Source organism: Aphelocoma coerulescens, chromosome 7 (genome assembly GCF_041296385.1).
Source record: "Aphelocoma coerulescens isolate FSJ_1873_10779 chromosome 7, UR_Acoe_1.0, whole genome shotgun sequence".
Taxonomy (NCBI): domain Eukaryota; kingdom Metazoa; phylum Chordata; class Aves; order Passeriformes; family Corvidae; genus Aphelocoma; species Aphelocoma coerulescens.
In genome coordinates this window covers 12,927,306-12,950,797 of record NC_091021.1, presented here as the reverse complement: position 1 = coordinate 12,950,797, position 23,492 = coordinate 12,927,306, and the positions used below count along the sequence as shown (strand labels likewise).

At 39.0% G+C, this 23,492-nt stretch overlaps 1 protein-coding gene across 1 annotated transcript in view; it reads left to right on the top strand.

The window, feature by feature from the left end:
* Positions 1-23,492, top strand: part of CCNYL1 (cyclin Y like 1) — a 33,303-nt gene that overhangs the window by 2,507 nt on the left and 7,304 nt on the right. The window contains exons 2-8 of the mRNA XM_069022205.1: positions 9,860-9,934; positions 12,167-12,201; positions 13,898-13,998; positions 15,439-15,474; positions 16,197-16,248; positions 19,335-19,454; positions 21,479-21,645. Coding sequence (XP_068878306.1) covers positions 9,860-9,934; positions 12,167-12,201; positions 13,898-13,998; positions 15,439-15,474; positions 16,197-16,248; positions 19,335-19,454; positions 21,479-21,645 — 586 coding nt within the window. The remainder of the gene's footprint in view (positions 1-9,859; positions 9,935-12,166; positions 12,202-13,897; positions 13,999-15,438; positions 15,475-16,196; positions 16,249-19,334; positions 19,455-21,478; positions 21,646-23,492) is intronic.

Sequence of the window (23,492 nt, the reverse complement as noted above, 5' to 3'; positions counted from 1 at the left end):
GGGGGATAAAATGTACTTCTGTAATTGATTAATGTATAATATCATAGGCTGAAATGCAAACTTAGTCAGTAACGGAAGGCTGAGAACCACTGGCTGCCCTCTTCTTGAATCCTTTGGCAGGGAGAAAAGAGAAAGCTGCAAGAAAAAAAGTCAAGATCATTTTGGCTGGTTTTGTTCCATGCTGCTCAGTTCTAGGAGTTTCTAAGAAAACAGCTATATGTATCAGAAAGCTAGCATCCAAATGTGATGGAGATGCTTCATTCCTTAAATTTCTATCTCTACGTTGTTTGTTGTTCTTAAGTCTGTCTTAAGTACTTTTGCACTTGTTTGGCTAAAATTGAATGTTTTGGTTGTATCAGGAATGCAGAAGTTACCAACTGAGCTTTGGATTTTTTGTTTTATGTTGTTTCATAGCTTTGTGTTGCTCTTTCATAGCAAGTGGAATGTGTTCCTTGCAGGTCTGTGCTCTTAAGTAAGGATTATTTTGTAGCTTCTCCAGCACTCTTCTTAACAGGCACTACTTTCCAGTCAGCACTGCTTAGATTGTCTGAATCGGATCAGAACGGAACAAGAAAAATCTCATTTTCTTAAAATGGGGAGGTTATGCTGTGGTATTTATGTATGACAAAAAAGGAGTGGTAGGTGGAATGGCAGTAAAACACACAGTAAAACTGGAAGTTTAATGTTTCAGCAAAGGTTAATTCAAACAGGAAAGTTTTATCAGATCCTCTACTGAGAGAATTTAAAGGATGACTTTGTATTTTATGGCTCTCAAGATCCTGAGCCATAATCTGTTTGGTGCATGCTTTCTCCGAACAAGAAATAAGCCTGTATTTGTGGTTTGATATGTTAAGCCAAGTTGGGTTAAGTAAACAGGAATAAACATGACTTTGAAAACAGTAGTTTCTTCCAAATAGGTTCATGCCTACTGCTAATATTAAATATCAAAGGCTGCCATGAATCTAAAGCAGGTAGTTGACTTTTCAGCTGAGCACTAAGTGTTCCTTAAATCAACGGTTCAACACAGTTTGAATTGACCAAAAAGGCTTTCCTATCTAGTTTTAGTAATGGTAGTTCTTTGATCTTAGTGTCTCATTTGGGCTGTGGTGATTACTGGGGTGGTTATTTGGGTTTTTCCCCCCCAAATGAGTGTCTGCTAATCTTTATTTTGGGCTTCCTTTTTTTTTTTTTCCTGTACTTTTTTTTTTTTTCTGGTTATTTGGGGGAGAACTTCTTATGTCTGACACTTTTTTGCTAGATCCCTATGTTTAAACATAGATCTACTTCCTCAAAAATTCTTTGATCTTGGGATTAAACTAGAACAAGACCTTGCTTGGCAGATGTTTCTCACTTGTACTTGAAAACTCTCCCTCCACTGCTGCTGTTAGTTGAGTTTGAGCAGAGGTTTGCTTGATTGCCTTGAATCAAGGAGAAGAGTGTTGCCCTACTGAAGTGGTGGGACAAACTGACCTGGTACCCTCACCTGAATAACTGGGTGTGGAAAATGACAGGGGAAAAGACAGTCAGGGATGAAAGGGAACAGCAAATGGGATCAGGAGAGGAGCTGAGTGGGATATGGTCATCACAAAGAAGTTAGATGGGAAGGCAAATGGAAGGGGACTTTGAAGAGGAGAGTTAATAGGGATGAAGTAAGTGAGGTTTACTTGAACAGGCTGAGGCTAGTGCCTAGAGTAATTCTTCAAAGCTTCAGGTTGCCTGCATGCTGCAGTTATTAATCATTGTTGAAGAGGAACAGAAATTTGGATGTATTGATTGTCTGTGATCTGGTTTCACTAACAGCTTGTCTATAAACCTCCTTGCAGAAGATCTAAATACTGTTCATTTGCTTCTCTTATATAATTTCAGCTTATTTCAGGCATGTGGGTGGAGGTTTTTTCCTTTTTTTTTTTTTTTAGTTCAGGGTTTTTTTTGTTGTTGGGGTTTTTTTTTAAATCCTAGTTAAAATGTTAGTTAAGTTAAAACGCTTTGGTGCAAGGAATCAGCTTTTTGATGCCAGCAGTTTTCATCACAGGAAAGGCTTAACCATCTTGTGTTGGTTTTTGTGTGTCTCTATTTGAAGATCTGTAGCTGCATAGGTTGACAAATACCGTTGTCTATTTAGACAAACATGAAGCCAGAGCTAAAAAGTAAATGATGTGCTGGTGCCTTTTCTAGCGTTCCTTCTCCTTTGTTCCTTGTAGTCACTGAGTTTTTCACCTTAGACTCACTCTTGGTTCCCCATAACTGTCAATATCCCTTTCCAAAAACTGACCAGGCATTCATTACAGAGGTATTTGTAGCAGGTGCAGATAGTCTGCAATCTTAACAAATGGGAAGTGTTGGACTTTCTGAAAGCCTGAAACACCTTCCGTGTTGTTGTCTGAAGAAGCCTGATGTCATGGCCTCTAGAAACAATCTGTGAAGTATCTGTAGTGGAAATGACTGAATCCAGAAACAGTGATGAAACTGACCTACAGATTTGGGAATTGGAAACAAAATAATTCATTGCTGCAGTACAGTATTTGTATTTCTGTTCTTATGCTTGGATGCTGCTGGCAACTAAAGAATCCTCTATCCTTTTCTCTCTTCAGTAAGTTATGGGGACTTGCAGCAAGCAAGTAAATCTTAGGTTTTTAAGAGTAGTTGATATGGAAAATATGTATATGAAGCTCATGTGGAGGGAGACTGATTTGTGTTTCTTGTGTGTTTTTTCAGGCTTTCAGCACAACAGGTATTGAAAGGAAATATATAATCAGAGGGGTTTGATGAAACTTACAGAACTAAGGAAACGGAATTCATTTTCATCTTTTTTTTTTTAAACTAGTTCCGTGTGGCTTACCTCTAAGCATCCTTTTCCTTTACTGGCTTTCTTCAGGAGATTTGTCTCCTACCTGCAGGGTACATGTTGTGGAACAACAGAAGTTCTGTGGCTAGAAGTATGTGTTCTCTCAAGTGTGATCATTGTGGTGAGGTCATACCAAAAAGCTGACTAACAGGGGAATGAATTCTTGCACAGCCAACAAAACACAAAACCCTACTCCTCCCAGATTCACATTGCATGTTAAATTAACATTTCTAACAATGTTTCTTCCACATACAGGGCGAAAGAAGAAGTTACTATGGGAGGCAGAAGGGAAATTCTACCAAACATTAAGAACCCAGACCTTGCCAGCAAGGTTATGTTGAGATTTTTAACCCAGTCTGTTTTTTTTTTTTCATTACAGCTAGAGTTTGAATGTGCACTTCCATTTCACTCACTAGAAAAATAATGTTTTCAGAAGAAAACTCTGAATGTTTCGATTTCAAGACATAAGTGAGGATGGTACTGACTTAACAAAACTTGGCGCTATTTATTTAAATTTGTAGTAAAGCCAGATGAATAAAACTGAAGATCCTCCTTGCAGGTGATGTAAATATCGGGATTACCTTAACAGCTTACACAAAAATCCCCCTGTCAGCCTGGTAGCATTCTACAGTGTTTGATGAGCTGTGTGTGTATAGCACAGCTTTGCTTCTGTTTGGAGTTCTGAAAGGGTCTTGAATTATTGCAGTAATCAAACATTGTTGATTTTTTTCCAGTGTGAAAACTAACACTGGCTTGTTATGAAATGTGTCAGTTAGGCTCAGATAATAGATTGCTGAATGCCAGTATCTTTCAAAGACTAAAAAAAGCTTTTCTGTAAAGCCCTTGGACATGTTTTGTTATGTTGATAGTTACTTTTCTTTTACAGAACAAACTGCAGGTAAAGTCCAGACTTCATGTGAAGTTTGCAAATGTGAGCAATCGGAAGAAGTGAAAAATGTACCATGTGCCAGTCCATTAGGTGGCATGTGACACCAGCAAACACTGCAGTATGTCTTGCTTTGCACTTGCAGACACTACCTGAGACTGGAATTTCTGGCACTCTCCTGTTCTGCTTTCTGAACCACGGCTTGGAAGTAAGGCAGAGAACATGGGAGGAATTGTTACAGGAAGGCTTTCCTTACACTTGCTGTGCCAGCGTGGATCTAAGATTCTAAAATTTGGTTGCTCTTTAATGGGTACAGTTGGAAATTTTTGTTTTGGCTTATCAGTTAGAAAATCAGAGCTGTGGACTTCTACTTTAGCCTGTGGTGATAGTGAATTGTGTTATGTGTGAAGGTCAGTGTGGGGAATAAAAAGTGACAGCATTGAACTAATTCTTTCTCCCTGTCCTTTAAATGGTCCTACATTAAATGCAGTACAGGAACACATCCCTAACAAAATGTTAGTTACTTCTAAGATCTAGCTTGTGAGCTACTGTTTTCCTTCTAGTTCAAAGATAAAATCCTAGGGGCATCTTGTTTACTGCTGTTTTAACTTGTCCTGCTTTTGCTGTGGAATTGGGGCACTCCTGACACCCTGCCTTGGCTAAAATCTGTAGAAGTGCTTATAACCCTGGCAGGTACATCAGGAAACATGTGGAAGCTTCCTGGGCTCCCTTTGGTCCCAGAAAGGGTGGGCATTGTGTGGAACAGATCTGTCCCCCGTGTTTCCCCGGCAGGGGCTGTGAACAGGGTGCAATAGGGTCATGTTGGGATGTCCTGTGGAGGCTGCAGAGAGTGGTGTAGATCCTCCTGCACTTTAAGAAATGAAAGAACATGTATTAATACTGTATTGATTTTTTTAAGCCACAGAAATTAATAAATTACTTAAACCCTAGGTAATCTCCTGTATTTAATATATATTCTGCACTTTTGCTTTCTGAATACTTTTGATTTTAGTAGCAAATTTGAAATGTCTACTGTGTCAGTTTCTCCAGCCCAACTCTGGAGTGTGGTGTAAAAGAGCAAATAATTCCTTTCTAATTAAGAGAGCTTGTTGTATATTGAAGTAATTTCTGCATCCTTCCAAAACATCAGTGTGCACTTAGATATGCGCTGGGTATTGGCAATGATATTACTGTTTCTGTAGTAGTGCCATAAAGATCAACTGACAGCTTTTAAATAGTTTTAAAACATCCTTCTGTGTGTATTGTGTAAATTCTTAACATTTAGAAATAATCTTTTAACAATGAGAGTTGCAAATGGAAAGCAGCCTATGCGTGCTGGGCTCTCTGGGGCATTTGGTGTGGCTGGGACAAATAAACAAAGCAGGTTAAATTTAGAAACCAGAGTTGTAACCTTCCTAAAAGGTTTTGGGAAAAGGATTAGAATAACGTAATTTGACATAGAAATAAATTTATATCAAGTTATTGTTAGGAATAACAGACTTTCTGAAATGGATTGGCAGATTTGCTTGTCTAATTTGTTATCATTTTTACATCTTTATTGGGAGTGTTAAGTGACTTGCATCTCTACAGCATAAGCTAATGAAATATAAGGGAAACTCAAGCATCAGTCACAACTAATAAGTCATTGAGCAAGTGAAAAAGCTCCATTTACGGCAAAGAGATGCTTGCTTTAAATATGTGCTGTATCAAAAAGTTACTACTGTCTAGTAAAGCAAAGGATGGGGCTAAAACTGTTAAAGGAAATGCAATAGTGTATTGTTCTGGAATTATCAAAGAGCTGCTACTTAGTGACATCTTTGACTGTCAGCTTTATTCATGGGATAATACACATAGCATGATGCAATGTGTAAAATGTGTTTGTAATAATTAGAAGTCACCCGTGGAGGTGTGTAAACCATAGATAAGTAGCTAGCATTATAAATTCCTAAAACCTACCCACATTCTTACATGGCATGGATAAAAGTAAAGTCTTCATGTGGATTTTATGTTGTGGAAAGGATGTAAGATCTTGAGCTAGGTCACAGGATTGCTTTTAAAATTGATGTGATCTGCCCTGTGGGGGACTGTGCGTGCTCAGCAGCGGCAGAGGTGGCTGAGATTGTCTGAAAGGCAAGCGAGCTGCAAGGGATTCCTCAAAGGGGGAACAATGGCAGAGGGAAGCAAGTTTAGGCTTCTCTCTGCTCCACTTGGAGGCAGGGTTGATCTGACAAGCTTGGTAGTACACACAAGTAAATGGCTCTGAGAGATGCAGAGAAACAAAGGGGAAAGGTTGTTTTTAATGCACTTCTCAGAGACAGGGGAAGGGCCCTTGTGTAGCAGCATTATTGTGCTGCTCTCATAGATTTAATTTCAGGTGGGAATTTTCCCTTCTCACCTCTTTATCACTAAGTATGAGGTCTGATAGAAAGTGTTTTGATTTCTGCTGAGTTAATAGCCTCTAGAACAAAAATGTTCTGGAGCTTTTTCTTGCTTTTTATATCATCCTGTTGTTCCTCTCACTTCTCTCATTGTTGTTTCTGCGTGCTTTAATTTCTGTTATTCCTGTTTATCCTGTGGCATACATGCTTTCTTTTTCTGTTAGCTTTCTGTGAAGCTTGAGTTTTCTGTCGTACACCTTCTGATGCTCCTACTCAAGACTCACCCTTACTTTCAGGGCTAGTATCTTGGCTTCGGACACATGAGTGCTACTAGGATGAAGTATTAGGAGTTATGCTTGGTTGTGAGTCAAATTGTTTGCAGATTTATCTCTTCCTCTGCCATTTCTTTTGCTGTTTCCCATTACATTTTACCTCTGCTCATGTCCTTATCTGCCTTTTGCCTTATATTTCCTTCATCAGATGTATTGCTGTTGCTTTTTGGTATTTCATGAGCAACACTGGCAGTTTAGGACAAACAAATCACATGACTAATTTTTCCATTGCTTAGAAAAAAGCACTGTCCAGGGAAAATGGCACAGGTAGGATGGTTAAAATTCTCTGGCTGCTTATAAGGGGAAAGCTACAGGGAGGTGGTCTGTTAAATGCATCTTTCTTTGCAGTCTCGTGCGAGACCAAAGCAGGTGCACTGTGTCTGCTCATGCCATGTTACCCTGGAATAACAAACCCAGCTACAGTTGGCCCTGATCATTTCTGGTGGAGTTTTGTACTGAGAGCTGTGTGATACGTCTTGGACTTCATTAGTACCTTAACTCTGGTTGTATAATCTGTGTTGTGGGTTTAATGTGCTGTGGGTGCTGGTACCCCGGACTTTGTCCAACAGAAAGCTCCTTGTGTCTGGCAGAGCCACCATGGAGCTGGAGCCAGTAAAGTCTATTATCCTTTCAGTTCTGTTCCTCTCCTTAAATGTGTGGGTCTGCTTGGTTCAGGGGTTGACTTGTGTGTCTTTGTCAATTTTGTGTCACTCAGTGCATGCTGCAGTGCTGTGGATCTTCTTGCCTGGAATGACAAGAGGACATTACAGACACTTCTTGTCTGGGATGAAAGTTGATTATATTAATTCTTGTGCTTTTAGTCCTAGATCTGATTTCTAACATGTAAGAGGCATGGATATAGGGACTGGCAGAGCCCAGGAGGAGGCAGAAGCTATGTAAGAAGTGGGCATTAACAAGTCTTATGGTTTCAAAACAAATCAAAACCATAGGGAAGTCAAGATAGTAGTGTATTTTTTATGAGGTGAGGGAAGATGGGTGTTACCCTATACTGTCCCTTCCCTGGGAAAAAAAAGCATCTGTCCTGTTTAACATTTATCAGTGACCTGGAGGAGGCGATGGAGGATGCCCAAATTGCAGATGACAGCCAGCAGTCAATGTGCTGGAGGCTGCTTATTCAGAGGGATCTGGACAGGACTGGGCCAACACCAGCCCTATGAAATTCAGCAAGGTGAAAACATGGAGTCCTGTGTTAAGAGTTACTGATGTCAGTAGCCCTTTTCCTTCAGTTTTCCTGTGCTTGTTCCTCCCCAGTTTTCCTTGCTGTCTTCCCCTAAATATGGCACAAGTCTTGTACAGTCCTACAGGCTCTTCCCTGCCATTCCACAGTGAGTCTCATAGCCCTGTAGGCATTAGTCCCCGTAATGGGAAGAGTGATCTAGGCTCTGTGGACCCTCACTGGAAGTTTTCAAGGCTCAGCTCGGTAATGTCTTGAGCAGCCTTGTGTTCTACCAAAAGCTGATTCAGCAAGAGGTTGAGCTAGAGACCTCTGAGGTCTGTTCTAACTTGACTTACGCAGTTATTCTAAAAGTTGCTGCTGAACTGTAAATAAATAAGTTCTGAGTTGTTTGCTCTCTTTGCATCATAACTTGCTGATAATAATCTGTATTTTAAGTCTGCATATTGCAGTCTTGTTCTGCCTGTTGATGACACTTCAGTTACTTGGTAGGCTGGCAAAATACTTCCACTTCTGAATCACTGTTTGTGTTGGGTTTGTTGATTTGTTTGTTAATGCAGTGCTAGCATTAGAAACTGTATACTGTCTCTTAAATGTGATTTTGTTCAATCAGTGGTAGGAACTCCTCAAACTCATGGACAATTTTTAAACAAGTTACACTATTTTGTTAAGATGTGACAAATGGTACTTAAAATGTGGCATTATGGCATGCTATTGCCTGCTGGTTTTTTATTTTTATTTTTTCAGAGAATCAACTGTATATCAGTAGTACTTGAGGTATGAGCTGTGAGGCAAATTCCATTCTAGGGTTTCTAAGCCAGGACTTCTTCTATTTTAACTGCATGATTAAATTCGGATATCTGTTCACTGTGTGCTGTGAATGAGCACAGTAAGGCAACAACAGAAATACTGGGTTTGTAAATTAGCTTTTTAAATCTTCTCAAGATGGTCTGCTTTCATGGCTGACTCTGGTCTTTTTTGAGAGGAGGGGGAAATTCCCTTTTGAACAGTCATGGTGTTCCTAAACAGATGTTGGCTACATGACTTACATGGTAGAGATTAAAAATTACAGTGTACTTTTGCAGTTATGTTCCCTTGCTGCCACATGGGGGCTGTGGCTGTGCTGTGGGGTAGGCGCAGTAGCACAAACATTCACACAGGTAAGACTTCCAGCACACAGGCAGTTTGTGGTTTGGCAGAGTTCTGTTGGTTGGGTGCATAAAAGATTATGGGTTTTTATTAAATTAAAAGGTGATTCTTAGATGGCTTTGCTTTTTAGGGGTGTGGCAGCTGTGTTGGTGTCCCACCTTAAACACTTAAAAGTCCAAGTGCTCATGCACGAGTATGTGCTTGTATGGTGGCATGGCATGACAACTGTAAATGGATGCAAAATTGCTCTTTCAAGGACTTAAGAGGATCACAGGCCTAAATTGTTCTGTTCATGTGTTCCCATAAGTCACTGTGTCTGTAGCATGACTTCCTGGGAACAGCTGTTTCTTCTGTCAAAGCTAAGGCAGCTCAGAATTTCATCATGACGGTCACAGTTTCACCAACCAACTTTTGTGATCACTTCCATCTTAATCTAAGGGAGTAATATATCCTCTTCTAATGCCATCATTGCTCTGTTGTGACACAGGATTAAAGCAGTCATTTTCTTTTTCAATAACTCTGTTTTAGCTTTACATGGTTTTACTTGAAATTCCAAAAGAACCGAAGAGTGTAAGCTTCATGTTTTGATATTTATCAGCACTGTAAATGTTACTTATTAGGTTCTTTGTAAGATCACAGATTGTTTCCTGCTGTATCTGGTACATAAAGCATAGAGGGAAAGACCACAGAGGGAAAGATCAGCACTGATAATTTTTTGTTGTTTTGGTATGTTTTTTTTAAATTATTCTCTTGATAAAGTTTTAGCTTTCTGCCCACAACTGAGGACATGTCCCACACCCACCTACCCTAACATGCAGGGGCACAGATTGACTTCTGAAGATGAGTGTTGTTTTTTGAGATCTCCATGTCCAGATTTTTTTTTCAGAGGGAAAAATGTAAAATTTTTATTCATCTTGGCAAAAGTAAGGTTTTATTTCAGAGAGACAGCCCATTCTATGTGGGTTTGATCTTGTTTCCATCACTGTGCTTGAGCACTTTGAGGCTGGGTGGCAATTGTTGCAGTTATCATCTTTTGTTAAAGGTATCTTCTTTTTTTTGTCCCTTCTGTTTCAGATTTGGCCCTGGAATCGAATCCATCTGATCATCCCAGAGCAAGCACAATTTTCCTGAGCAAGTCACAAACAGATGGTAAGCTGAGATTTTTTCCAATTTAACAAAAAAACAGGAAAAAAATTGGAAAAATAACCAAAAGTAACATCTCAAGAACATGGTTCTTCAATTCTTTCAAAGCATAGGGATTAGTAATTTATCTATTTACACAGAAACGTGTTTGTAGACCATTTCACTTAACACTTAAAATCTTCAAAATGCTTAAATATCAGATTTCAGAGTGCAGATCCTAGTAGTCTGAAGGAGCAAGGCTCTCTTCATTAGTGTAATTCAAGCTTCAAGCAGTGGTGGTGGTTTTTATGACCAAGGACTGTTTTAAAAATTGTTTTAAAGTTAAAAAAAATGTCGTTTTTAAAAAATAAATTAAGTTTTCTGTAATAAATAATAAGCCTAAGCCATTAGTCTATATCTGTTGCTTTTGAATATGTTGTTTTAAATTGTTTGAATAGTTTCAGAGGATAAATATTCTCCAGTCCTGGTTTTAATTATATAGATGTATTGGGATTTTCAATTTCTTTGCAGATCCTGTATTTACTTAATAACTCAGTTTTGAAACAATTGCTATAGCTTGTGCATTCCATAGTGCTGGTAAAAAGTGGGGGCATTTCTATATTGCACAAACAAAACCAAATTCTGACAACAGGACATTTTGAAGTTGCAACTAAAGAAAAGTTTAAGATTGTCTTTTTAAAATGCTTCTGTTTCTTTTATAGTTGGTTCTTGTTTGAAGCACTGTTTTGCTAAGAAAGTGATGCACTTGAGTTTGGATGTGTTGATGGAAAGCTGCAGTGTGTCTTTTAACTTGTCACAGCTTTGCCACAGAAAAGAATTATTTTGACAGGTCTGTCAGTTGCTGTCCTGCTATTCAGTCTTGTGGCAAGTGGTTAAATTGTCAGTTGTATGAACTTTGCAGTGCTCAGATAGTCTGTGAGCAGTGGAAACAAGCACTAGCCTGGTTCTCCAGAAGGGGTGATACCAAGGAGATGTAAAGACCCTTTTTTTTTCGGGGCCTCTAAGGTCAGTCTTCAAACAACCAGAGGGTCTGACCCGCTCATTGCAGACACCTCTCAGATGGGCAGTGCTGAAGGTGCAGCTCACAAGCTGCCAGAGTTCATGAACACTGTCACTGTGCCTTGCTGCAGATAGTGCTCAAACTACGTGAACAGGCTTGTTGGGGGTAGTGCTTTCAAACGTGGTTTGGTTTTCTTCGAATGAAATGTATTGAATTGTGTAGACTTGTGTTCATGTAAAAAAAGGCTCTGCTAGGTGAGGTAGTAACTCTTAAACTATTCTCTGAAGTTTGGATTTAATTAATTGATTTTTATGGAGAAGTCAGGCAGAATAATTTATTTTCTAATTTCCCTTGTTCTTCTTCAGTTGACCTTCTGTAGAATTACTAGAATTAATATCCATAAGTTCTCTCTCAGTGAGATGTTATCAGGATTATGAGTTTTGATTTATGCAAAAAGACTAAAAAAATGTGGATACTCTTTTCCAATTATCAGTTTTTCTAAAGAGTAAGTGTATAAGAGAATGTGTCCTGCTAAAGAGTGGTAATGATCTGAGGTTAAAACTTTGGAGAGGTGCCTGTCCATGCAGGTCACATTTGTGTACTTGGTGCATGTGTGCAGCTCTCAGCTCTCCCTAACACACTGCTGTATTGCTGCTGTCACAGCTGGAAGTTTAACCTTACAGTCTCTTTTGAAAGACTAACACAGTTTAAATTGATCAAATGACATGGTTGCAATTACATGACAAATAGGTGCACAGCTTGTGCCAGCATCTTCTGTATAGTGAAATACCCTTTTACCTTCTGCCATCTAATAGGGGAAGAGAGAACACGTAAATAATGCTGGGCACCTCACTTCCTCCTTGTGTGCCTTTGGCAGGCTCAGGGTGTGCTGGTTTTGCTTCTGTTTGCTGTCAGATGTTGGACATTGTCTGTTTGAACTGTCTGAAATTACTGAATTTTTCATGATACTCAGCATCTTTTCAAAGCTAAGACATTTTTCCCCTTAGTGTGATGGGAAGTAGTTGTTCCTAAATGTACATATGGGTAGACAGAAGTAATATGTAGCTTACTAGCTGGATAAAACTTGGTATTTTTCCTCAAACTACTTTTCCAGACACCTAAAGTAAAATTTGAAACTTTTCATACTCACGTACTTTAGAAAACTAGGTTAATAGAATGACTTTATTGAATGTAAATTGGGAAACCTTTGAGTTCACATTCTTTTTCCCTCTTTCTAGTGCGAGAGAAGAGGAAGAGTAACCATATAAATCATGTAAGTAAACCGGATTCCATATAAATAATATTAGGATATTGGGCCAAAGACAAATTCAAGGAAACAATTGTAGTAGTTCTAGGTATATAGTCTTACACATGTTCCAAATCCTCCTTAGAAAGGTAAAGCTGAATTATCTTTGCCCATCTCTAAAAAATAATCAGGCACAATATCACAAAGCATAGAAATAAGAATGAATTTTTTTGTTGCGTCAGTCTTAAGCATTTCAGAACAGTAAAGAAGAAAATATAAGCCAACCAGTCTGTATTTTTTTTAAACAGAAACAAAACTGCATTAATTTCTCAGCTGAGATGGCAATTCTTGAAGGACTTGCTGCTGATTGAGTGCTGCTATAGGACTTTCAAGAAGTATATCCAGTATGAAAAGAGAATAATAAACAAATATCATCAGTATGATAAACAAGCGATAATCCATTAGTTTTAAGGTCTGAAAATATGCTCTGAGCTTCTTCCACAAATATTAGTCAGTTTGGACACTTCACTTACCAAAAAAAAGAAAGCCAAAACAAAAAAGATGCAATGTCATTAATAAGTGGGTAAAAAATCATTGACTAGTAAAGGTAAGAATAGAAGTTAGTAACATAAAGCTTAAAAAATATTGTCCATCAAAGTGTCTACTGATAAAGTACTGATAAGATAATAGGATTTCAAGTCTCTTTTATTTAGCCTTATTATGCAAGGAGTGGGGGGTGATTCTTTTCCCTTTTTTTTCCTCCTTCTTTTTTTGTTACAATTCCAGCTTTGGTCTGCCAGTACCAAGGTGAAGTGTGATTGGATTGTTTTTGCTGGCAAACTTCAGCTGAAATGGGAGATATTTCCAGGCAGCTGTTGAGTTGTGAAGGGTGTCAACATTTTCATATGGAAGAATTTCAAGTTTTAGATGTGGCATTTAAAAAAAATTCTGGTGAAAACTAATGAATCTTGGAATTGTTTGATTAAAATTCCTCCCTCAATTATGATGTCCTATCTCTAGTGCAAGGTATTATCTAAAATGCTCAGGGAAGCCTGGATAGGGTTATTTTGGAAGATTTCTTACAGTACAAAATGTACAGGTGAGGATGGATGATGGAGCATATTGCTAGCTCTAAGTAATAATAGTAAAAGTAAGGTCATAGCAGTACTCTGTTTCCACATTCCAGATGCTAAACAGGACATGTGTGAAGGGAACCATGTCAGGAAAGAGTTTCTTTTTTTTGAAACTTTAACATGACAAAACCCCAAATGCAAAACTGTCTTTGCAGGGAGAAGTAGTGGATAACCAGCCAGTGTAAAGGTATAGGATGTAAAAGAAGGGAGATGCTGATTATGGAGTCACAGGGAAATCTAATAGAGTACATCACAGAGAGGGAAGACTGAGACACAAACTGACAAGAATGGAATGGGAGAGAACTGAGAAGATCAGAGGACTTGCTGCTTTAGCTCAGCTATTTCTGCTGTGAATTATCTAAAATCATGTTGTGTATTACAAGGGATGATTTGTAAATGTATCTTACCCAAAGGAACTAGATGGCTACTGGGTAGCTTACATTGCAGCAGCAACCACCCACAGAGACCTCCTGTGCAGTAACCACTTGAGGTGTAAAGCCAGTATTCAGTGCTAAACAGAATCTTACAGAATCCCTCTTCTTGAATGTATTTCAGTTCTTTTCTTCTTTTTTTCTTTTTTGTACCTCAAGGTTTCTCCTGGGCAGCTTACGAAAAAATACAGCTCATGCTCAACAATATTTATAGATGACAGCACCGTCAGTCAGCCTAACCTTAGAAGCACAATAAAGTGGTAAGGACCCTTGTCATCAACAAGGCATTGAGTGGCATTGTAAGGGTTATTTGGCATTTTCTGGGGGTCTTGTCTGCTCCAAAGTCAACTGCACTCTTGAATGAGAGAAGCACAGCACTGCTTCTGCAGGTTGGTGATGAAGGGGTGTAGAGGTCTGGATAACTGACTGCTGGAGGAGCTCTTGTTGCAGTCACAGAGCTCATGCACTGTCCTATTTCAAAGTCGTTCTCATCGTGCACTTGAGGCAGTGCAGAAGTGTGTCAGCGTTTTGGGTTTGAAAGTATGTGTTGAGGTGGGGAGTTTAGTTCACATTGAAAGCCAAATCAAGAAATTCTTAACCTGGGAAAACTTGAAATGGATTTTGTATGGAATTGCAGGAAAAGTTGCAGGACTGTGTTTGGTACTTGCCAGTGGTATTAGTCTGCCCTCTAGTTGTGGAAAACCAGCATATTGCTGACTTGGGGTTTAGTTCTGGCCTTTCTGCTTTTTCTTCACATACATGTTATTTTAGGTAGGTGATAGTTCTGTTCTCCAGTGTAAATGGCTGCTGGACCTGAGTACCAGAAAGCCAGTTATTTGCACTTAGGTGATACCAGCTGAGAACTGAGAAGGGAGTTTTATCGTGCTTGAGGGGAAAGTGGATTGAGTCCCAGAAGGCTTTACTGATTTAATAGTGTAGTAGAGTTTGGAAATGTCTAAGTTGATTTGTTACTTTAAAATTTGGTTTCAGACAAAGGTATGCAGCATGTCACTTTTCCTTCTCTAGAGAAACAAAAACCTAAAAAATGATGCTTATGCCATTTTGAAGTGCTGTACAGCTCGACAGCAGATCAGAACTTTCTTGTGATAGGTTCCTGTGATGGCAGCGTTCTGTTATCACGACAAGTAAAGAATCTGATATTTGGCCACAGTAGACAAGTGTTAATATATGAAACCTATTGCCTCATTTAGCAGAGACTGAAATCCATTCTTGTCCACTTCTTGGATTATGCTGGCATAATACCATCTATATTATTTTCCTTTTTAGACAGGTCCTAAATTAGACAGCCACTCAGGGTTGAAACATCTGCAGAATCTCTGCAATGGTATATGTAACACCAAATAGGACTTAAATTTTCGTTGGGAATAGTCCACATTTTCACTAAATATCACCTAATCAGGAAATGGAGGAATATGTTGAAAATGTTGCTTAACACTTACTTTGTTGCACAAATATCTATACAATGAATGTAAAGGTAGCTTGGCTGGCAGATTTGATTTGGCCAATTTCTGTCCAGACACTTAAACACCAGAAATGAGATGTGTAGTACCTGGGGATGTGAGAGGAGGTCACTGCAAAATGGATTTGTAACATTTTGAGCTGAATGACAGCTTTTGCAGTGGAATAGTTGCATGGAATATGCTTTGTTAAATCTTTTTTTTTTCTTTTCTGTTTTTTAGTGTAACATTAGCAATATTCTACCATATAAAGAACAGGTGAGTGAACTCTTTTCTTTGCTGAAATATAATTACTTTCTGTTTGAGCCAGGGATATAAAATCATAGAATCACTAAGACTGGAAAAAAACCTCTTAGATTGTAGAGTCAAATATGGTCTTGGTCACTTCAGTGACCAAGGAGGTGAAAAATCTGGCACTTCATGCTGTATCTGCTTCCTCTTTGTACCTCCTCTTGAGCAGCTCTGGAAGGGTCAGTAATTCACCCATCCAACGGCACATAAAACTCCAAAACAAGGAGTGAGGTCACTTAACTCACCACAAATCAACCTTTGGACTTTGTTCACCTTTTCCTGAATACAGAAGTATGGATTAGTTTTGATGGGTGAAGGAACACTCTGTCCATGTACAAATCACTCTTGCCATTACAGCTAGTTCCAGCATATGCTTCTGAATTACAGCTGACTTTTTGAAGTAAATGCTATTAATGAGTTTCACCTGGTTTCACATTTTGAGGGAGAACTGTAGTAAGCATAATACAAGAACATGGAAAGCTGTTAATTGTTTAGCACCTTAAATATTTAATTGTAAGGACTCATCATTAAATGCTTTGCAAAAATATGAGGTAGCTCCATACCATATTCTAGGAAAACCTGAACCGTAAAATAGGTCCCTTGATCCTCTTTAATGAACAGTGATTTTTAGTAGAGCATAGCATTACCAATTAACTTTTTTTGCTAAACCAGAGATTTTTATTTTGTAGAGATTCTGACAGATCATTGGATATTTTTGATGAAAAATCTCATCCTCTCACAGTAAGTGTAATTTTTTGGTCCTCTGAATGTGTATCAATAACATCTTGATTTGTATTGTATAAGTCATAAAAATGTATTAGCAACAGGCCACAATCAAATTGGTCTTAAACTGTGTCTTTATATGTAATACAAAGTGCACACAGTGACTTTTGAGATCAGCTAGATCATAAACAGAGCCCAGTCTCTCTAAATGTTGCAAACTATGTTTGGTTTTCTATGCTTTGACTATAAATAGAAAGAAGCATATGCCAAATTCTTTCGTATTCCATGTCTGAAGTTTCTTGTCCATCTGTTTTCTTCCCCTCTTTAATACTGCTTTATTGAAAGTGTTTTCTATTTATTTAGGAAGACATGGTTAGTAGGTACGTGCCTAACCTTTTAAATGACTGCAAACAGAAGAATAGAATACATGAAGCATTACAAAAAGTAGGCAACAGTGAGTTCAGCCTTTAAAAAACCTGAAAGGCAACATTTTAAAGCAAATATGCTTTAGACTGCTTGCAGTCACAGCAAGGAGCATTCAGGATGTGATTTTAATGTGACTGGTCCTGGTACACCTTTTTGGACACTCTTAAAGATGCAAAACCTCATAGTACAGGGAAGCTGTAGAAGTGGAGCGTGTGCTTTTTACATCCAGTTTGAGCACTCCTGGCTTAATGCCCATCCTACAGAACCACTCCTTTGTTTTTCATTTGAAATTAATTCAGCAAAGATCCAGGGGCTTTAAAAATTCAATTTGCTCTGGGACTTACCTGAGTGAATATAGTTCAACCTATTTCACCGTTTTTGCTTGTTAATAAACAGATTTTAATAAACAATTTAATATTTTAAGTCTGTTAGAGTTTCATCCCTAAATATGACCCATTGTGCTAGAAATTGTACAGCCCAATACAATATAAATAAATACAGCTCTTTACTCAATTTAAAAAAACAAAAAGCGCTTCAGGACAAGATCTATATCCAAGATTTCTTGTACGGACTGTAGCACTTCAGAGCAAAAAGTGTGGACCAAAACTATTTTAAATGCCCAAATCTGTTGTTTTGCATTCAAAATTATGTAAGATGAACTCCATTTCATCTGACAATTTCTTTATTTAACAACCTGACATCGTTTGATCCTTTCATATAGCCTACCTCCTATTTAATGAGAAGAAAATCATTGTGTCCTCTGGGGAACACTTAAAGGTCTCTTCTATTCTTACTGCAGCATACAGACAGAAATAGAGTTATGGCTGATTGTCACACTTCTGAGGGAAAGGCACACATGGCTTGTTAGTTTCTATAGCAATGGTGTTTTGCCTGGGTACCTACTGTTCCATCAGAAAGGTTAATTAGCAGGAAGAAATCTCTGAACACCTAAAGATGCAGTCGCAAGGAGTCCAAACCAGGCTCTGTTGACCCTAATGTGACCCAGTTACTGGTATAATGGATTTAGTCACAAAGACCGGTCTTGGTGCTTCCTTCCTCAGTTCCAGTGTCTTGATTTAAGACAATTTAAAAGGAGAACACTCTGGAATAAAGTTGCCTCTCTGTATAGGTTCAACAAATCCCTTTCCACCAATAAGGAATGAATACAAGTAGATGTAAGTGAAAAAATAAAAGTTTACTAACAAGCAGAGAACAGCAACAGGCAAAAACTAACAGTAAATAACTGCTAGATACCAAACTGCTGAATCTCACACCCTGTGGGAACAAGGAGAGACCTGAAATGCCAGAAATACCCTTCCCAAGGTGAGAAAACCACTAACTGCAGTCTCTTAGAGATGAGGGAGACAAAAACCAAAAAGAGAACCCAAGAAGTGCAAAGCCTGTGCTTAAGGCAAGACCAAGCAGCCAGTGAAGCCAAGACCACACAGCAGTAGGGCCCAGCTGCCTGCCAGGACCAAGTTTAAAAGCACCTGGGATAGCACCCACCCATCCCCAGCTTCCCACAGCAGGCTCCTAAAGAGACAGTGACAGTTTTTGGGCACTGATAGATGGGGAATACAGTAACATTTTGGGTTAGCTCAGGACATCCAGTCAGCAGAAATGTACTTCCAGATGTGCTTCTGTACCATGTGTAACACAGGAATGATGAGCGTTCCTGCTCATGCTATTCCTAATGTTGCATGTCCCCCTTGCAGAGATAACCTCCGTTGGTTAGTGGTGTATTAGAAGGCTGTGTGGACAGTACAAAGTTAACTTACCTCTGCATTTTACTTGACTATGTTCCCTGGCTATTTTACACTAGAAAAACACAGGAAAACACTTGCTGCTTTGCTTACCTTGCAACTACTAGCTTAGTGTCAAGCAGGTATGCTGTTCTCAGCAGCTGTCTTTACCATACTGTAGGTCTACCTTGGACTGCAGACAGAAATCTATTCAGTATCAGTCTTGCAGAACCAGTGTGCAGAGTTGGAGCTCTTGAAGTTTCATCCCTCCAGAAAAAGTACTGAATATCAGAAATGTCTCTCAAACACTTATTTTAGGATTGCTTTTACAGACTGTTTATTTCTGAGCTTTTCTTCTCCCCTGTATTTAGAAACAGTTTTGCATTGTGTCAGAGTTGTTCATTAGCTTTGTTGCCTTTCTGGAGTCTCTCAAGAACGCATTCTATGAAAACAGTGTAAATTACCTTCTAGTGCTGCCTGTGACAGAATTATTGCCACGTGTTGTTCAGCACTTCCTCCACTGGAAGAGCAACCTTGTGAAGTCTGTTAATTTTGTCTTTTGAAGAGCCACTGTTTCCCTGGTGTGTATATACCTGTGATTTTCTTGCAGGGACAAACTTTTTTTTTACATCTCTTCCAGTCTGTAAAATGTTCCATGGACAATAGCTAGCACCTGCAATGATGATGGTAGTTCATGCTTTTGCCTGTTAGTCCTACAGATCAAACAAGTGTTCAGAAGAGAGATACCAGCTAAAGCAACTGTGTTTTGTTTGCAATGTTTGCAATACTGCAAGGCTGCTTCTTTCAGTGCATAACTCTGTTATGCCTCTGTGACAGAAAATGGGTGTATACACCTCAGTGAGAAGAAACAACCTGTTCTTTAGAGTTAGTGTTAAGTAAGACAGGTTTTCAGTAACTCCAAGAACTTTCTTTCAGCGTGAAGAAGTCCCAGATGACTACTACAAGCATGACCCTGACCACAAGCACATCTACCGGTTTGTTCGGACGCTCTTCAGCGCGGCACAGCTGACAGCCGAATGTGCAATAGTGACACTGGTAAGAGGCACCAGGGTGCTGAAACTCGAGCTTATGGAGGACTTTCCCCTCTCCTCATTAAGAGAACTGGGCTGAACCAACATTTAAATAGTTAAGAGTATCTCATGAAACCTTATTAATGAAGGCACAGTACAAGTGAGTTCTTTAGAGATTTCTAAGTAGCCACAGAAGTGATTAAATAAAAGGGCAATTCGCTTTTCTGTATATAAATATGTAATTCTTAATTACTTATCCAATAAACCCCTGTTTGTTTCATAATACATAACTCGCTGAAGAAGCTTGAGAAGAGCAGAACACTGGGATGCTGTAAACAGTGGAGTGTGATGAGATCATACACAAAGATATCTTTTATTTCAGTTTTGTGGAGGGGAAAGTGTGAGTTTTGAGTTCATATTAACCAGAACAAGTAATACTGCCTTAAGGGATCAAGAGTCAATCCTATAGGAACTCTTGGAGAGGAGCTTTCTCATTACTATGTGCTTCAATCATTGCCACCTTTCTACCAAACTTTTTTTAACTTAAGCCAAAGAGGCTATAACTTTTTCCCCAGGTGACATGGAGGTACTTAGAATTTAAGAACAATATTAAGATAATAATCTCATTACAGTTCATTGTTGATTTCAGAAAGCACGATGGATTTTAAAATTTGTCAATGATACTGATTTTTTGTGTGTGTATATATATGCATATATGTATATGAAAGGAAATTTAAAAACTGTAACATGTATAATTGCTACTTTAGACAATCTCTCAAACTGCACTTTGTTGCACACTAAACTTCAGTCTTCATTGTGGTTTCTTTCTGAAAAACTGTGTGAAAGGAGAACAGAACTGTCACCAAAAGGCAATATAGCAATTAAGGAAACTTAGCTTGAAGGACTCTCTTTAATAAGGAAATGAGTAATTAAAAAGGCTGGATATTTAAGAGCTATTGAAACTCTGAAATTAGTTGGAGGTTTTTGCTTTTTCAAAGACAGGAAAGCAATTTTGACAGAACAAGATGACAGCTAACCCTGGGCAAACTAGCTGAAGTGTTAGCAAAAAAATTGAGTTAGTTTTTGAAGTGGATTTTACCACTAGATGGCCCTGTTATTATAGGAACACCTTTAGGCTGTTTGAAGGCTACAAACCAAGGATGGGAAGAAAGCATGGGCAGACCTCAGTGACAAAGATTAATCCTTCCCTTAGATCTTAAAAGGTGGAGCTTCCCTCACCCACTAATTTATCTGAAGCTACATTAGGAACTTGGATTTAGGTGAGGGAATAGAAAATTAAAAACAATTTATATTCGAATTTGAAAGTGCAAATTACTTAGTTCGTGGATCATTATAGGAGTGTGAATAGTAGAGAACTTTCAAGGAAGGGAGAGATTCAGCATCCTAGAGCTGGTTTGAGATTTCATGGGAGGAATGAGTAAAAGACCAAGGAACGTCTTTGGACTTGAGTATGTCTCACTGCCTAAGCAGTTGGTGATGGAGATCAAGGGATTGAAGTCTGTTCAATACCAAATAGAAACAGCACTAAAGGCTTTTCATTGTGGAAAGACAGCGATTAACACACCTTTGTCCCATAACCAGAGATCAAAGTACAGGTTTTAGCACTTCCTGTTAAGCTACAAGTGCTGAACCTTAACCATGATGAAAAGCTAATGTGATGTTGAGTGATTTGCTATCCCAGGTAGGCCCTAATGAGAACCTGCCCAGGAGGTGATGTGTGACTCGGTGACAGAGCTGGAGCAGTGTCTCCCTGAAGGAGCAGTGCTCATTGCTCAGAGTAACACCTCACTAGCTATTGTGCACCCTGGTGGTCCAGCTCTTGTGGGATAGTAAAAAATGGAACCTGTAACTCCTGAAAATTTGGATTCTTAAGTAGTAATCACTAATACTTACTTTGATACACTTAACAGTGACAAGTAGTCATATTGGACTGGCATGTTTGCTCCTCAGCTCTGCTCCAGGTCTTAATTACACACATACAATTGTGCGGTTTTGTTGTTTGTTTTTTTTTCCTTCTTCCTTCTGTAGGTTTATTTGGAAAGGCTGTTAACCTATGCAGAGATTGACATATGCCCTAGTAACTGGAAGAGGATAGTCCTAGGAGCTATTCTGCTGGCTTCTAAAGTCTGGGATGATCAAGCTGTGTGGAATGTGGATTATTGCCAAATACTGAAGGACATTACTGTTGAGGACATGTAAGTTGCAAGGTTTGGGTAATCTACAGTGGTGGGGTGTTTGGGATTTTTTTGGTGTGATTTTTTTCATTTGTTTGTGGGTTTTTTAAACAGCAATTTTTGTGATCATGCTGAAAAAAATACCTCTCTGTTGCTATGGTATATGTATATGGTGTATATTTGGTGTCTGACCTCATTCCCTTTTTTACCTCAAGAAACTTTGGATAATTACCCTACTTTGAGACAAATCTGTATTAATAATTTCAGTGACTTGCATGAGTGACTTCGAAGTTAGTTTTCTTTACGTTCTTTCTCTCAGTGACGAGCCATGGAACTAAACTGCCCAATTTATAGTCTCATCAGAAGGTTTTTTAAGAAGGAAAAAAAGTGAACTAAATTTGTCCCCCTGCCTTTTCTGGTTTAGAATTTGAAGAATTGCAAGGTAAACCATAACTTGTGACTTTCATGTCTGCTTGTGTATCCAGCTAAGGCCTAAACATCTCAAGGTCTGAATTCCTAGTGCTGCTGCTGGCAGGCAGGTGTTGCTTGTGTGGGTAGCTATGGTTGCGTGTGTTACACACAGCTACTGCTTATCCTCTCTGGGTGGGTTCTTAGACGTGCCTGCAGGGCTGAAAACAAAGTCCTCAGTCTTATTACTGCTTGTTTTTGTAAGGCTGTTCCTTGGATGTATTTTTGTCTTAGATGTCAATTTCAGTTTTTCAGAAATTTTGAATCTCCTGTCTTCTCTTGCTGCACTCAGCTTTAAGCCAGATTTTGCAGTATGGGAAGATGTTCATCCTCATGGCTCCAGGCTCATACTATGGGCTGGAGGTGTGTTTATGTGAACTGTGGTTGGCCATTAGGTTTTCTGTTAAATTCCTTCTCACAAAGTTCTATCTCAGAGCTTTGAAACATCAGCATTATTGTTTTAATTCTATTTGCCAGCTTGTTCTCCTATTTCTCTTATCACAGTGGTAGAAATGATACAAGGCCAGCTTACTACACCAGGCTTTCTGGCCTTGCTTTCATGACATGCTTTGCGTGGGTTTGAGTCTAATCCCAGTGCTGTGCCTGAGCATGTGTCCAGGCCTATGCAGTGACAGCCAGTTCCAGCACAGGAGCAGACTGAGCTGGCACACAGCACTGGGAGGCTGCCTGTGTGATGGGGCAGTGTTCTTGCCCCAAGCTCTCTTCCCTGGATTCAGCCCAAACTAATGTTTAAAATACAGCAAGTAATTATTCATTTGGGACTCTTTAGGAGGAGGGATATCTAGTTTTCTTCCTTTTAGGTGGTGGGCTGTATTTCTAAAAATAAGGGAGTTTTCTGCACCAAACCAATTTTTATTATTCAAATTATTTCATATCTCAAACAGCAACAGCAACCACTGTTACTTGTTTTATACATACCCCTTGCCTGGGAGTTCTTTGTCTCAAAATGCAGGACTGTGCCAACCCTGCTTTCAGGGAGGCATAATTAGTGATTTTATACAATGTACATCTTCACTCAACCTGGCCCCGAGTGCTCATCTATCTGAGGAACGTACTTGAAGCGTTGCTGCAAATAACTCTGAGATGGCTGAAGTGGGGTCAGCAAAGCCAGGAGTGCTGGAGTGTACATCTTGCTCTTTTTGATGTCTCCTCTTCTAGCCCTATTTGGGACAAATCAAATTGATAGCACTGAAAATACCTGTAACAAGCAGGATATTTATTCTCTATTGCTGATGCTGGGTCTCCTGAAATTGTCGATACTTGCATTTTCAAAGCAGTGATGGTGGTAAGGAAAATAGATGGAATTTAGGTATATTTTTTTCCTCCAATTTGAAGATGGGATTTTTGTAATCCCATCTCATTTGAGATGACTTAGACCT